Raw genomic sequence first — 13,499 nt, forward strand, 5'->3', positions numbered from 1 at the left:
TTCTTTCCCTTTCCCTCGCCCTCTCTCTCTCTCTTTCTTCAGTAATTCTCAGAGGTTTGCTGGCTAGGGTCCTCTCTCTCTCTTTCTCTCTCTCAGTAATTCTCTAGAACCAGCCCCTCTCTGAAGCTCTATTCAGACATTACATACGGAACACTCCATTTTAGAACATTTCATTCATGGAACAAGAACATTCCCCCCTTAAACTCCATTGTTTTCTAGAAATCTATTTGAATTCATATCCAGACACACACAGCTTCAGAGTGCAATCACAATTAGAGAGTTAGGCCAATGTCAAGCGGCCTCTCAGGACATCCCATACTTTCACAATGAACTCTCACTATGAAGTAGTAGTTCTATTGACTCCGGAAATGCATTGAACTGTTATTGGTCAAAGTAGCCTACGCAGGAGTCACTAACACGGCGCGCGCGTGTGCGTGCATGTGTGTCGTGACTCGTGCGTGTGTATATACAGTACATATGGATGCGTGTGACAGAGAGTAGAAGAGTGATCTAAGACTCAAACACCCCCTCAAGGTCATTTCCCCCCAGCTTATACAGTATGTACTTTACTCTACCTTATAAAGACACACACACACACCTGACTCACACGCACATATTATCAGGCACGTGCACATGCACACAGACCTTCTATGAGGATGATTAAAAAGGCTGAGAATATGAGAATATGTTAATATATTCTCTTACATAATGTAATTCAAAACGCACACTAACCCTCACACGTTCTACTATTCACAGATTAGGGGGAGAGAGGGATAAAGAGGGACAGAGAGAGAGAGAGAGAGAGAGAGAGAGAGAGCGAGAGAGAGAGAGAGGCTAGGAAGGAAGGAAGGAAGGAAGGAAGGAAGGAAGGAAGGAAGGAAGGAAGGAAGGAAGGAAGGAAGGAAGGAAGGAAGGAAGGAAGGAAGGAAGGAAGGAAGGAAGGAGAGTGAATGAAAAAGTAGACACCTCTTCTCCTGTCCTCTCCCCATTTCCCCTCCTCCTCTATATCCCTGTCCTTTCCTCCAGCAATAAACAACAGTCACAACAATAAGCCAAAACCAGCCTATCAGGATTTAACTACAGTCTCCAAACCAAAGTGGAATTACATCAGTTCTACCTGACCACATATTTCTCTTCAACCCACTGTCTGGTCTGCTAACTGCTACCACTCTGTTCTGCTGAGTGGCGAGAGAGAGAGACCGAGAGCGAGAGAGAGCGTGAGAGAGAGAGAATGCCAGAGAGAGCCATGCTTGGTCCAGACCGCAGCAAGGTGTCAGTACATGCATTGTAAAGAGCTGTGTGCGTGTGCGTGTGTGTGTGTGTGTGTGTGTGTGTGTGTGTGTGTGTGTGTGTGTGTGTGTGTGTGTGTGTGTGTGTGTGTGTGCTCGCAGCAGGGGTGTCCTCGTGCTGGTATGAAGAGTAACAGCCAACATAATCTATCATAGAGACCAAACCGCAGCGGTAAATCAATACCGGGGCTGCGGTTGGCTTTCTATCAACAAGTCACCAGGGCCGTTAAAGGCTAACACAAACCAGCTGTAATAAAATATAATAACCTAACGGAAAGGTTTATAAGCAAGTTCCAATAATCCGTTTAAAGTATTAGGTATCTATACAATATCTACCAACTCTGAAAGTGTCAATCTGGTCCTCTGAATCTCCACCTGTTCTAAAATTATGGTAATGATGCACAAAGCCACACTCGTGGAGATGCTGATGCTGCCAGTGTGTGTGCCTCTGAGCTACCTGCGTAAAGGACATCGATTACATCCATTTCAACCATATGAACCATGCAGCGCTGCGTAAACACTGGAGAGAGAGAGAGAGAGAGAGAGAGAGAGAGAGAGAGAGAGAGAGAGAGAGAGAGAGAGAGAGAGAGAGAGAGAGAGAGAGAGAGAGAGAGCAAAACCTACGCACAGTAGATGACATCTGGCCGCGCGGAAACACGCACATCCTTTCGAACTGACTTTGCCGCGTGCGTTCTTTACTGGTGAATGAGTACCCCGTGTCCCTGCCTTAATCTCTCGTAGATGGAGTTTAAACTGTGCGTGCTCACCTCAGGTCCCGTTCGTGTCCCGTTCCAGTCTCGTGCTGTCCCGGTAAAAAAGAACGAGGGAGAGGAGAGGGAGAAGAAGAGAAGCGCTCAATCCAACCTTCCATCCAGTGCTGCGGCCGCGGCACCCTGCTCTCGCGATAGCTGGCCGGTTTTCCCGAGCTCACTTACAGTGAGTGACGTCAGCCTGTGGGAATGAATAGCTCCTTGCCGCCCTCTACCGGTCAATGAGCGGAACTGCCTTGGTGATAATGTACCAATTACGTCATGGCAATAGCTACTGTAGCAGAGCAGACCTGAATTCTAATGTGTTGAGGGGATAGTGATCAATTGCAAATAAGCAGAGTTCATCAGCCAGGATTTCTGTACAGGGAAAGGTTTATTGGATAAAATACAGAGTTTGCTGGAAACATCAGGTGTGTCTATAATGTCTACAGTGTCGAGGCTACATGTACAACTGTCCAAGTTATTGTCATATCATCTTCATCATCACATCACCTTATCTACTTGGATTGTTACTACTTGACTTCTCGTTTAGATTTTGGGGGTTATTTGTGTATTTGTATTATGCAGTGTTTGCGACACATTCTATTTTACTGCAGGAGCTAGTGACAGAAGGATTTCCCTGCATCTGCCATAACACCTGCAAATCTGTGTACGCGGCCAATAAACGTTGAGTTGATTTGATTTGATCATCACCATCATCTTCTGTCTCTTTTCTCTTCAGCCATTTATGTTTCACGCAAATAAATCAAATCAAATTGTATTTGTCACATGCGGCGTGTGTCTACATCAGTGTGTGTCGACAATACATCAGTGTGTGTCGACAATACATCAGTGTGTGTCTACAGTACCTCAGTGTGTGTCTACATCAGTGTGTGTCTACAGTACCTCAGTGTGTGTCTACAGTACCTCAGTGTGTGTCTACAGTACCTCAGTGTGTGTCTACATCAGTGTGTGTCTACAGTACATCAGTGTGTGTCTACATCAGTGTGTGTCTACAGTACCTCAGTGTGTGTCTACAGTACCTCAGTGTGTGTCTACAGTACCTCAGTGTGTGTCTACATCAGTGTGTGTCTACAGTACATCAGTGTGTGTCTACAGTACCTCAGTGTGTGTCTACAATACATCAGTGTGTGTCTACAATACACCAATGTGTGTCGACAATACACCAGTGTGTGTCGACAATACATCAGTGTGTGTCTACAGTACCTCAGTGTGTGTCTACAGTACATCAGTGTGTCTACATCAGTGTGTGTCTACAGTACATCAGTGTGTGTCTACAGTACCTCAGTGTGTGTCTACAGTACATCACTGTGTGTCTACAGTACATCAGTGTGTGTCTACAGTACCTCAGTGTGTGTCTACAGTACCTCAGTGTGTGTCTACAGTACATCACTGTGTGTCTACAGTACCTCAGTGTGTGTCTACATCAGTGTGTGGCTACAGTACCTCTGTGTGTGTGTGTGTGTGTGTGTGTGTGTGTGTGTGTGTGTGTGTGTGTGTGTGTGTGTGTGTGTGTGTGTGTGTGTGTGTGTGTGTGTGTGTGTGTGTGTGTGTGTGTGTGCGTCCGTGCGTGTGTGTGTGTGTCTACAGATTGTCCGTCTCGCCGTCGAAGGGAGGCATGTTGTCCAACTGCATGTGGATGTGTGAGTTGTCCTCCGGGTTGCACACCCAACCGATGGGGGTGCGGTTGAACGAGGGGCGGGACCTAATGTCCGCCTGCAGGGAAGGGAGAGGCTCCAGCTCCAATGGGGCGAATAGGATCTCAGGAGGCTCGAAGGTCATGTGGCCTCCCGCCTTCTCGGAGCCGCCATAAGGCATGGCCGACCTGTCAATCAAATATTAATATCATAACGTACAAAATACATGTCTGCATAGTCATAAACGCATCAGCAGTAACCTGCTGAAGGTCTTGAATCTGGTTATTTTCGACAGGTGTGTATGTGCGTGCGTGTTTGTGTGCATGTGAATGTGTGTGCGTTACCTGTTGAAGCTCTTAAACTTGGGCATTTCGTGGGGGGGGTGTGGTCCAGCCATGCAGTGGTGCATGGTGGCAGTCAGAGACTCGTCTCCCCTCATGGCCCGTTCCCATGGAGACACATAAGTACGCACATACTGCTGCCTCCTCTTCTCTTTCTCCGCCTCCTTATCCAACACCTCCTCCTCTACTGTGGGGGAGATAAACATGACATCGTCTCACTGTTTTTCGCTTGTGTGTAAGTTTTCCTGGTGCTGACGTCAGAACACGCTTCAATACATATGAATGTCAAATAGTTTTACATACATGAGGTGTGCTTGATTTACACTGAACAAACATATAAACATATAAACATATAAACGCAACATGTAAAGTGTTGGTCACATTTTTCATGAGCTGAAATAAAAGATCCCAGAAATTGTCCAAACGCACAAAAAGCTTCTTCTCTCAAATGTTGTGCACAAATGTGTTTACATCCCGGTTAGTGAGCATTTCTCCTTTGCCAAGATAATCCATGACAGGTGTGGCATATCAAGAAGCTGATTAAACAGCATGATCGTTACACAGGTGCACCTTGTGCTGGGGGACAATAAAAGGCCACTCTGAAATATTCAGTTTTGTCACACAAACACAATGTCTCAAGTTTTGAGGGAGAGTGCAATTGGCATGCTGAATGCAGGAATGTCCAGCAAAGTTGTTGCAAGATCATTTCATGTTAATTTCTCTACCATAAGCCTCACAACCGCAGACCACGTGTAACCACGCCAGCCTCATTCTGATTGGTTGGGCCTGGCTTCCCAGTGGGTGGGCATATACCCTCCCAGGCCCACCCATGACTGCACCCCTACCCAGTCATGTGAAATCCATAGGTTAGGGCCAAATGTATTTATTTCAATTGACTGATTTCCTTCTATGAACTGTAAAATCGTTAAAATCTTTTAAATTGTTGAATGTATCGTTCATATTTTTGTTCAGTACAGCTTGGTACAATAGAACTTAATTGAGAAGTCCTAAAAGTGCAAAGCCTACCGTGCTCAGGTTCAGGCTCGGGTGGTGGGGCCATCATTTCACAACCCAGGGACGGAACTAGGCTCTGGAGATTCTGCTAGAGGAGACAGGACACACACACACACAGCCAGATCAGCACACACACACACACATGTACCCTTACACCAACCCCCACCCCCCTCTCCCCCACCATATTCTCGTTGGTGACGATGAAGCGCTCCACCCTCTGTTGTCTCCTCCTGAACATCTTGGATCCCTTGTTGGTCATAAGAGACAATTCCTCCAGCATGGTGTCTTTAGGAGTCTTGATCTTAGTGCCCAGATCAAACTCTGATGCCTCGGGGTCCGATTCTTCATCTGTAGAAGGGGGAAACACAATGTCATTGAATGAGATGACATGTACTGTAATTTACATATCCCTGATTGCATTGATTCCAATGCTAAGTTCACAAAGCATCACAGTCCCACCTTTACTATGTAAAGTGATTTGAGCACTGGAGACGGGCTATATTAATCCATTCAATTATCAATCAATATTCTCTTCCCAGACCCATATCACCACTAACTCTTTCACCCCCTCCCCTATCCTCTAGTCTAAACTCCCAACTCCTAAGCACTGTTGATCTGAAAGTGCAGATAGCTGCGAACAACATGGCGAAAATTCCAACTTAACCAATATGAGAGCAAAGGTGGAAATATTCAAATGTTATATGGTCCTTCTGTCTCTCTCTCTCTCTCTCTCCCTATTCCCTATATCTCTTTCTCTCTCTCTCTCTCCCTATTCCCTATATCTCTCTCTCTCTCCCTATTCCCTATATCTCTTTCTCTCTCTCTCTCTCCCTATTCTCTATATCTCTCTCTCTCTCTCCCTATTCCCTATATCTCTTTCTCTCTCTCTCTCTCCCTATTCCCTATCTCTCTCTCTCTCTCTCTCTCTCTCCCTATTCCCTATATCTCTTTCTCTCTCTCTCTCCCTATTCCCTATATCTCTTTCTCTCTCTCTCTCTCTCCCTATTCGCTATATCTCTTTCTCTTTCTCTCTCTCTCCATATTCCCTATATCTCTTTCTCTCTCTCTCCCCCTATTCCCTATCTCTCTCTCTCTCTGATAAAAGTGTCAAATGTGTTTTACAGATGGCTGGCTGGTCTGCTCTCGTCCCCGTAAAACGTTCTACTCATCATCCGCTACACACTCTCTGATATCACTCATAACACCTGGAGCCCAGCCACACAATATACACACACACACACACACACACACACACACACACACACACACACACACACACACACACACACACACACACACACACACACACACACACACACACACACACACACACACACACAAGGCTGGCAAAGCAATCCTGTGCTGAGAGCTGTAGCTTGCAGTACCTTGTAAATCAGGACTGTGTGTGTGTGGTCTGTGTGTGTGTGTGTGTGTGTGTGCGCGTGGGTGTGTGTGCGCGTGCATGCGTCATACCGTCCTGGGTGATGTTGGTCAGATCAGTAATGATCTTGTTGGCCTTCTTCCTCTTTGGGGGGGCGGGAGTTGAGAGAGGCATGACTAGAGCCTGCACCAATCAGAAATACACAGTTCAAATCAACAGCCAATCACAGAGCGATCGGTGACATCCACCAATCCCAATCAGACTGATAATGATGATGATGATGATGATACATAACTGACCCGATAAGGAAAGGTTTTAGGTTTCTAGGGAACCATTACTCTGAGGCTCTGGGCCTGTGGGTCTATATTCCATACTGTAGTTGGTGTAATTGGTTTAATCTGCTGTAATTGAAGCTCCTGCTGGAATCCAACACCCTGTAGCTATTATTACTACATGTTCCACAGCAGCTCTGTTGAGTGCTACTGTCACCACTCACACACACACACACACACACACACACACACACACACACACACACACACACACACACACACACACACACACACACACACACACACACACACACACACACACACACACACACACACACACACACAGGGCAATTCCACAGTGACAGAGTAATGCTGAACTAAGATTTTTCACTTTAAAATGTATGTCAAACTATTTGACCAAGAAGGAGAGTGATGGAGTGCTGCATCAGATGACCTAGCCCCTACAATCACCTGACCTTAACCCAATTGAGAAGGTTTGGGATGAGAAGGGCCGCATAGTGAAGGAAAAGCAGCCAACAAGTGCTCAGCATATGTGGGAACTCCTTCAAGACTGTTGGAAAAGCATTCCTCGTGAAGCTGGTTGAGCGAATGCCAAGACCGTGCAAAGCTGTCATCAAGGCAAAGGGTGGCTACTTTTAAGAATCTCAAATATAAAATACATTTTGATTTGTTTAACACTTTTTTAGTTTCTGCATGATTCTATATGTGTTATTTCATAGTTTTGATGTCTTCACTGTTTTTCTACAATATAGAAAATAGTAAAAATAAAAAATAAACCTATGAGTAGCTGTGTCCGAACTTTTGACTGGTACTGTATATAAAATGGATTGCCTATATTGTACACAATAAAGACAATCAATTACAGGTCAACATTTAAATATTGCTCCCGCTGAGGTGGGAGAACGCCAGGCTTATGGAGCTCCTGCTGGGTTAGCGTTGGGAAAAGTCCCCCAACTTCAGGAGAACGTGATCCTGAATGTCTGGTTACCCCAAGCAGAAGGGACTCCTGTCCCGCTCACTATTCCTGTTTTAGCTGCCGATAAATCCCACCGGAGGACAATAAACATAGTCAGTCAGCACATTCCCAAACATCCCAATTCCCAAAACACTCCGCTCCTCCTCTAGAAGTCCCCAGATAATCTCTCTTTCCATTCATTTTTTTTGCAGACACTTTTCTCCAGAGGTATTTACAGGAGGAATTAGGGTTATATAGACACATTCTTCACCTAGTCAGATGGGGATTCAAACCAGCGACCTTTCGGTTACTGGTCCAACGCTCTTAACCACTAGGCTACCTGCCGCTCATCAACCTCACATTCCTAACTCACTCTGTTCTGATGGAACATGGAATGGGAATGGTTTCGGGAACAAGCAGGTCAACAGCATAGTTTGCATTCACTGACCATGTCGTCCTTCAACTTAGTACCCGATGATTTAACACGGGGCTGTCAAAGGTGTATCGAGTAAGTGTTGAAGAGTTTATCAGTCAGCCAGCGTTGCATAATCCATGCAGCTACTAGCTGATGTGAAACGATGCCGTTGATACATTTATTCATTCATTTTATGATGTGATATGATACGCTGCCATATGGTGGATGACACATGATTCACACTGACGGGGACTTCTCTGCCTGGCACAGCACAGCCTAGCACAGTGCAGGCCCTGCCTGGCATAAACCCATGTTCAATCAACTCTCCAATTGGTATATAGCTCAATTCACTCCCTGCCTGGTAGCTTGACCCTACCCTGGTGACATTTAGACCTGTATCAGTCCTGCATCATTTCCCTATTATCACAACAATATAAGCCACAGACATGTACTGCTTGTGTGTGTGTGTGTGTGTGTGTGTGTGTGTGTGTGTGTGTGTGTGTGTGTGTGTGTGTGTGTGTGAAAGACTGTGTGTGTGTGGGATTGCGTGGGCAGTGATGTCACAAACTCAGCCTTACCTCAGTAGAATCCTCAGGAATTAGAGAAGAAGGAAAGAAGGAGAAGAGTTGAAAGTATTCAAGAGAGTGTCCAAGTGCCTCCCCTCCTCTACACCCAAGAGGGAGTGAAACCCTAGCACAGGAAGGAGCTGGGCTATGGAGGCCTGGGTGGGTGGGTGGAGGTTAAGGGTTCAGGTGGGCTAGGAGCTTCTTAAGGGTCTACGAGGAGACTGATACTATCTCTCAGATGCTCCTGAGGTCTATGTATAGACCAGGAGAGAGAGAGAGAGAAAGAGAGAGAGAGATTTTAAGGGGTGTGTGTGAAAAGGGAGGGAGGAATAACGTAATAGAGGATAGAGAAATAATTAATTTAATATAAGATAATAATTCCTTATCCCGCTTCCCTCCGCTCCCTGAGCAGTGTGTTTCTCACCATACTGAAGTGTCCAGTCCATCCTTCAGACAGGATTTACACCTTTAGACTAAACAGGTGTCTGTGTCCCCATATCAATCAGATCTCTGTTACACAACTGACCACCAAGAGAGCGAGAGGGGGGGGGACGGGGACATAGAGAGTGAGAGGGGGGGAGACGGGGACATAGAGAGTGAGAGGGGGGGAGAGAGACGGGGACATAGAGGTTGAGAGGGGGGAGAGAGACGGGGACATAGAGAGTGAGAAGGGGGAGAGAGATGGGGACATAGAGAGTGAGGGGTGGGAAGGGGGACATAGAGAGTGAGGGGGGGAGACGGGGACATAGAGAGCGAGAGGGGGGGGACATAGAGAGTGAGGGGGGACATAGAGAGTGGAGGAGGTGGACATAGAAAGTGAGGGGGGAGAGAGACAGGGACATAGAGAGCGAGATGGAGGGGACATAGAGAGTGAGGGGGGAGATAGAGAGCGAATTGATTCTTCTGATGTCTTTACTCTAATAACATTGTCAAATGTATCAGTGTTTAGAGTCCAGCACTCAGCACTCAACCAGACGACTGGAGATTAACAGGACTAAAAATAGGAGGGGCGCTCGTGATAGTTAGCGTATGAAGATTCAAAAAGGGCCTAACGCCAAGAGAGCCACAGGACTGAGTTCAGTACCAGTTATTACCACAAGTGGATGAAGGTAGGGACGGTCCCATATGATCATAATACAACTCTTACCCAGTCCTTCATATTCAAAATCAAATTAAATTGTATTGTATTGGTCACATACACATGGTTAGCAGATGTTAATGCGAGTGTAGCGAAATGCTTGTGCTTCTAGTTCCGACCATGCAGTAATATCTAACAAGTAATCTAACAATTTCCCAACAACTACCTTATACACACAAGTGTAAAGGAATGAAAAATAATATGTACATATAAATATATGGATGAGTGATGGCCGAACGCCGTAGGCAAGATGCAGTAGATGGTATAGAATACAGTATATACATATGAGTAATGTAGGGTATGTAAACATGATATAAAGTGACATTGTTTAAAGTGACTAGTGATACATTTATTACAAACAATTTTGAATTATTAGGTGGCTAGAGATTTGAGTCAGTATGTTGGCAGCAGCCACTCAATGTTAGTGATGGCTGTTTAACAGTCTGATGGCCTTGAGATAGAAGCTGTTTTTCAGTCTCTCTGTCCCAGCTTTGATGCACCTGTACTGACCTCGCCTTCTGGATGATAGCGGGGTGAACAGGCAGTGGCTCGGCTGGTTGTTGTCCTTGATGATCTTTTTGGCCTTCCTGTGACATCGGGTGGTGCAGGTGTCCTGGAGGGCAGGTAGTTTGCCCCCGGTGATGCGCTGTGCAGACCTCACTACCCTCTGGAGAGTCTTACGGTTGTGGGCAGAGCAGTTGCCATACCAGGCGGTGATACAGCCCGACAGGATGCTCTCGATTGTGCATCTGTAAAATGCACCGAGGAACATAAAACGTTCCACCTTCTCCACTATTGTCCCGTCGATGTGGATGGGGGGCTGCTCCCTCTGCTGTTTCCTGTAGTCCACGATCATCTCCTTTGTTTTGTTGACGTTGAGTGAGAGGTTATTTTCCTGACACCACACTCTGAGGGCCCTCACCACCTCCCTGTAGGCCGTCTCGTCGTTGTTGGTAATCAAGCCTACCACTGTAGTGTCGTCTGCAAAGTTGATGATTGAGTTGGAGGCGTGCATGGCCACGCAGTCATGGGTGAACAGGGAGTACAGGAGAGGGGTGAGAACGCACCCTTGTGGGGCCCCAGTGTTGAGGATCAGCGGGGTGGAGATGTTGTTTTCTACCCTCACCACCTGGGGGCGGCCCGTCAGAAAGTCCAGGACCCAGTTGCACAGGGCGGTGTTGAGACCCAGGGTCTCGAGCTTGATGACGAGTTTGGAGGGTACTATGGTGTTAAATGCTGAGCTGTAGACGATGAACAGCATTCTTACATAGGTATTCCTCTTGTCCAGATGGGTTAGGGCAGTGTGCAGTGTGATTGCGATTGCGTCGTCTGTGAACCTATTGGGGCGGTAAGCAAATTGGAGTGGGTCTAGGGTGTCAGGTAGGGTGGAGGTGATATGATCCTTGACTAGTCTCTCAAAGCACTTCATGATGACGGAAGTGAGTGCTACGGGGCGATAGTCGTTTAGCTCAGTTACCTTAGCTTTCTTGGGAACAGGAACAATGGTGGCCCTCTTGAAGCATATGGGAACAGCAGACTGGGATAGGGATTGATTGAATATGTCCGTAAACATATCAGCCAGCTGGTCTGCGCATGCTCTGAGGACGCGGCTAGGGATGCCGTCTGGGCCGGCAGCCTTGCGAGGGTTAACACGTTTATATGTTTTACTCACGTTGGCTGCGGTGAAGGAGAGCCCGCTGGTTTTGGTAGCGGGCCGTGTCGGTGGCACTGTATTGTCCTCAAAGCGAGCAAAGAAGCTGTTTAGTTTGTCTGGGAGCAAGACGTCGGGGTCCGCAACGGTGGCTTGATGTTGGTGGCATACAGTGGGGCAAAAAAGTATTTAGTCAGCCACCAATTGTGCAAGTTCTCCTACTTAAAAAGATGAGAGAGGCCTGTAATTTTCATCATAGGTACACTTCAACTATGACAGACAAAATGAGGGGAAAAAATCCAGAAAATCACATTGTAGGATTTTTAATGAACTTATTTGCAAATTATGGTGGAAAATAAGTATTTGGTCACCTACAAACAAGCAAGATTTCTGGCTCTCACAGACCTGTAACTTCTTCTTTAAGAGGCTCCTCTGTCCTCCACTCGTTACCTGTATTAATGGCACCTGTTTGAACTTGTTATCAGTATAAAAGACACCTGTCCACAACTTCAAACAGTCACACTCCAAACTCCACTATGGCCAAGACCAAAGAGCTGTCAAAGGACACCAGAAACAAAATTGTAGACCTGCACCAGGCTGGGAAGACTGAATCTGCAATAGGTAAGCAGCTTGGTTTGAAGAAATAAACTGTGGGAGCAATTATTAGGAAATGGAAGACATACAAGACCACTGATAATCTCCCTCGATCTGGGGTTCAACGCAAGATCTCACCCCGTGGGGTCAAAATGATCACAAGAACGGTGAGCAAAAATCCCAGAACCACACGGGGGGACCTAGTGAATGACCTGCAGAGAGCTTGGACCAAAGTAACAAAGCCTACCATCAGTAACACACTACGCCGCCAGGGACTCAAATCCTGCAGTGCCAGACGTGTCCCCCTGCTTAAGCCAGTACATGTCCAGGCCCGTCTGAAGTTTGCTAGAGAGCATTTGGATGATCCAGAAGAAGATTGGGAGAATGTCATATGGTCAGATGAAACCAAAATATAACTTTTTGGTAAAAACTCAACTTGTCGTGTTTGGAGGAAAAGAATGCTGAGTTGCATCCAAAGAACACCATACCTACTGTGAAGCATGAGGGTGGAAACATCATGCTTTGGGGCTGTTTTTCTGCAAAGGGACCAGGACGACTGATCCGTGTAAAGGACAGAATGAATGGGGCCATGTATCGTGAGATTTTGAGTGAAAACCTCCTTCCATCAGCAAGGGCATTGAAGATGAAACGTGGCTGGGTCTTTCAGCATGACAATGATCCCAAACACACCGCCCGGGCAACGAAGGAGTGGCTTCGTAAGAAGCATTTCAAGGTCCTGGAGTGGCCTAGCCAGTCTCCAGATCTCAACCCCATAGAAAACCTTTGGAGGGAGTTGAAAGTCCATGTTGCCCAGCAACAGCCCCAAAACATCACTGCTCTAGAGGAGCTCTGCATGGAGGAATGGGCCAAAATACCAGCAACAGTGTGTGAAAACCTTGTGAAGACTTACAGAAAACGTTTGACCTCTGTCATTGCCAACAAAGGGTATATAACAAAGTATTGAGAAATTTTTGTTATTGACCAAATACTTATTTTCCACCATAATTTGCAAATAAATTCATTAAAAATCCTACAATGTGATTTTCTGGATTTATTTTCCTCATTTTGTCTGTCATAGTTGAAGTGTACCTATGATGAAAATTACAGGCCTCTCTCATCTTTTTAAGTGGGAGAACTTGCACAATTGGTGGCTGACTAAATACTTTTTTGCCCCACTGTAGGTAGAGACAGACAGACAGACAGACAGCTGGAGAGTTTCACGTCTAGTTTTATTTCTCTGAACCACAGAATAACAACTTAACAGCTCGCATATCAACAATCAGACAAATCATCACCACTACCTCCTACCTCCCGCCCCTTCCACCCCTCACCTCCCTTCCTTATAACAATAAAGGGTGCACTTTATGAAGTGGGGAAAACATCTAACAAATGCATCCTGATGTACTACTGTGCAATACTCTGACACAATCATATGAAGCTCCCCCCCCCCCAAAA

The 13,499-nt window shown here is 46.1% G+C and overlaps 1 protein-coding gene across 1 annotated transcript; it reads right to left on the bottom strand.

Moving 5' to 3' along the window:
• Nucleotides 1-3,643: 3,643 nt before the first annotated feature.
• Nucleotides 3,644-6,606, bottom strand: LOC120029481 (myozenin-1-like). The gene is made up of 5 exons (XM_038974720.1): nt 6,525-6,606; nt 5,233-5,399; nt 5,064-5,139; nt 4,041-4,221; nt 3,644-3,884 (listed from the first exon to the last, which is right to left on the bottom strand). The coding sequence occupies exons 1-5, from the start codon at nt 6,604-6,606 to the stop codon at nt 3,644-3,646; spliced, it is 747 nt and encodes a 248-aa protein (XP_038830648.1).
• Between the last annotated feature and the right edge of the window lie 6,893 nt (nt 6,607-13,499).

The sequence above is a fragment of the Salvelinus namaycush genome, chromosome 35, assembly GCF_016432855.1.
Source record: "Salvelinus namaycush isolate Seneca chromosome 35, SaNama_1.0, whole genome shotgun sequence".
Taxonomy (NCBI): Eukaryota; Metazoa; Chordata; class Actinopteri; order Salmoniformes; family Salmonidae; genus Salvelinus; species Salvelinus namaycush.

Excerpts from the sequence above, each read along its gene's own strand:
- LOC120029481 (XM_038974720.1), bottom strand. The coding sequence starts at position 6,606 with ATGCCTCTCTCAACTCCCGCCCCCCCAAAGAGGAAGAAGGCCAACAAG. Across the intron at positions 5,400-6,524 it reads GACCAACATCACCCAGGACG|ATGAAGAATCGGACCCCGAG; the intron begins GTATGACGCATG and ends CCCCTTCTACAG. Across the intron at positions 4,222-5,063 it reads CGAGCCTGAACCTGAGCACG|AGGAGGAGGTGTTGGATAAG; the intron begins GTAGGCTTTGCA and ends CCCCCACAGTAG.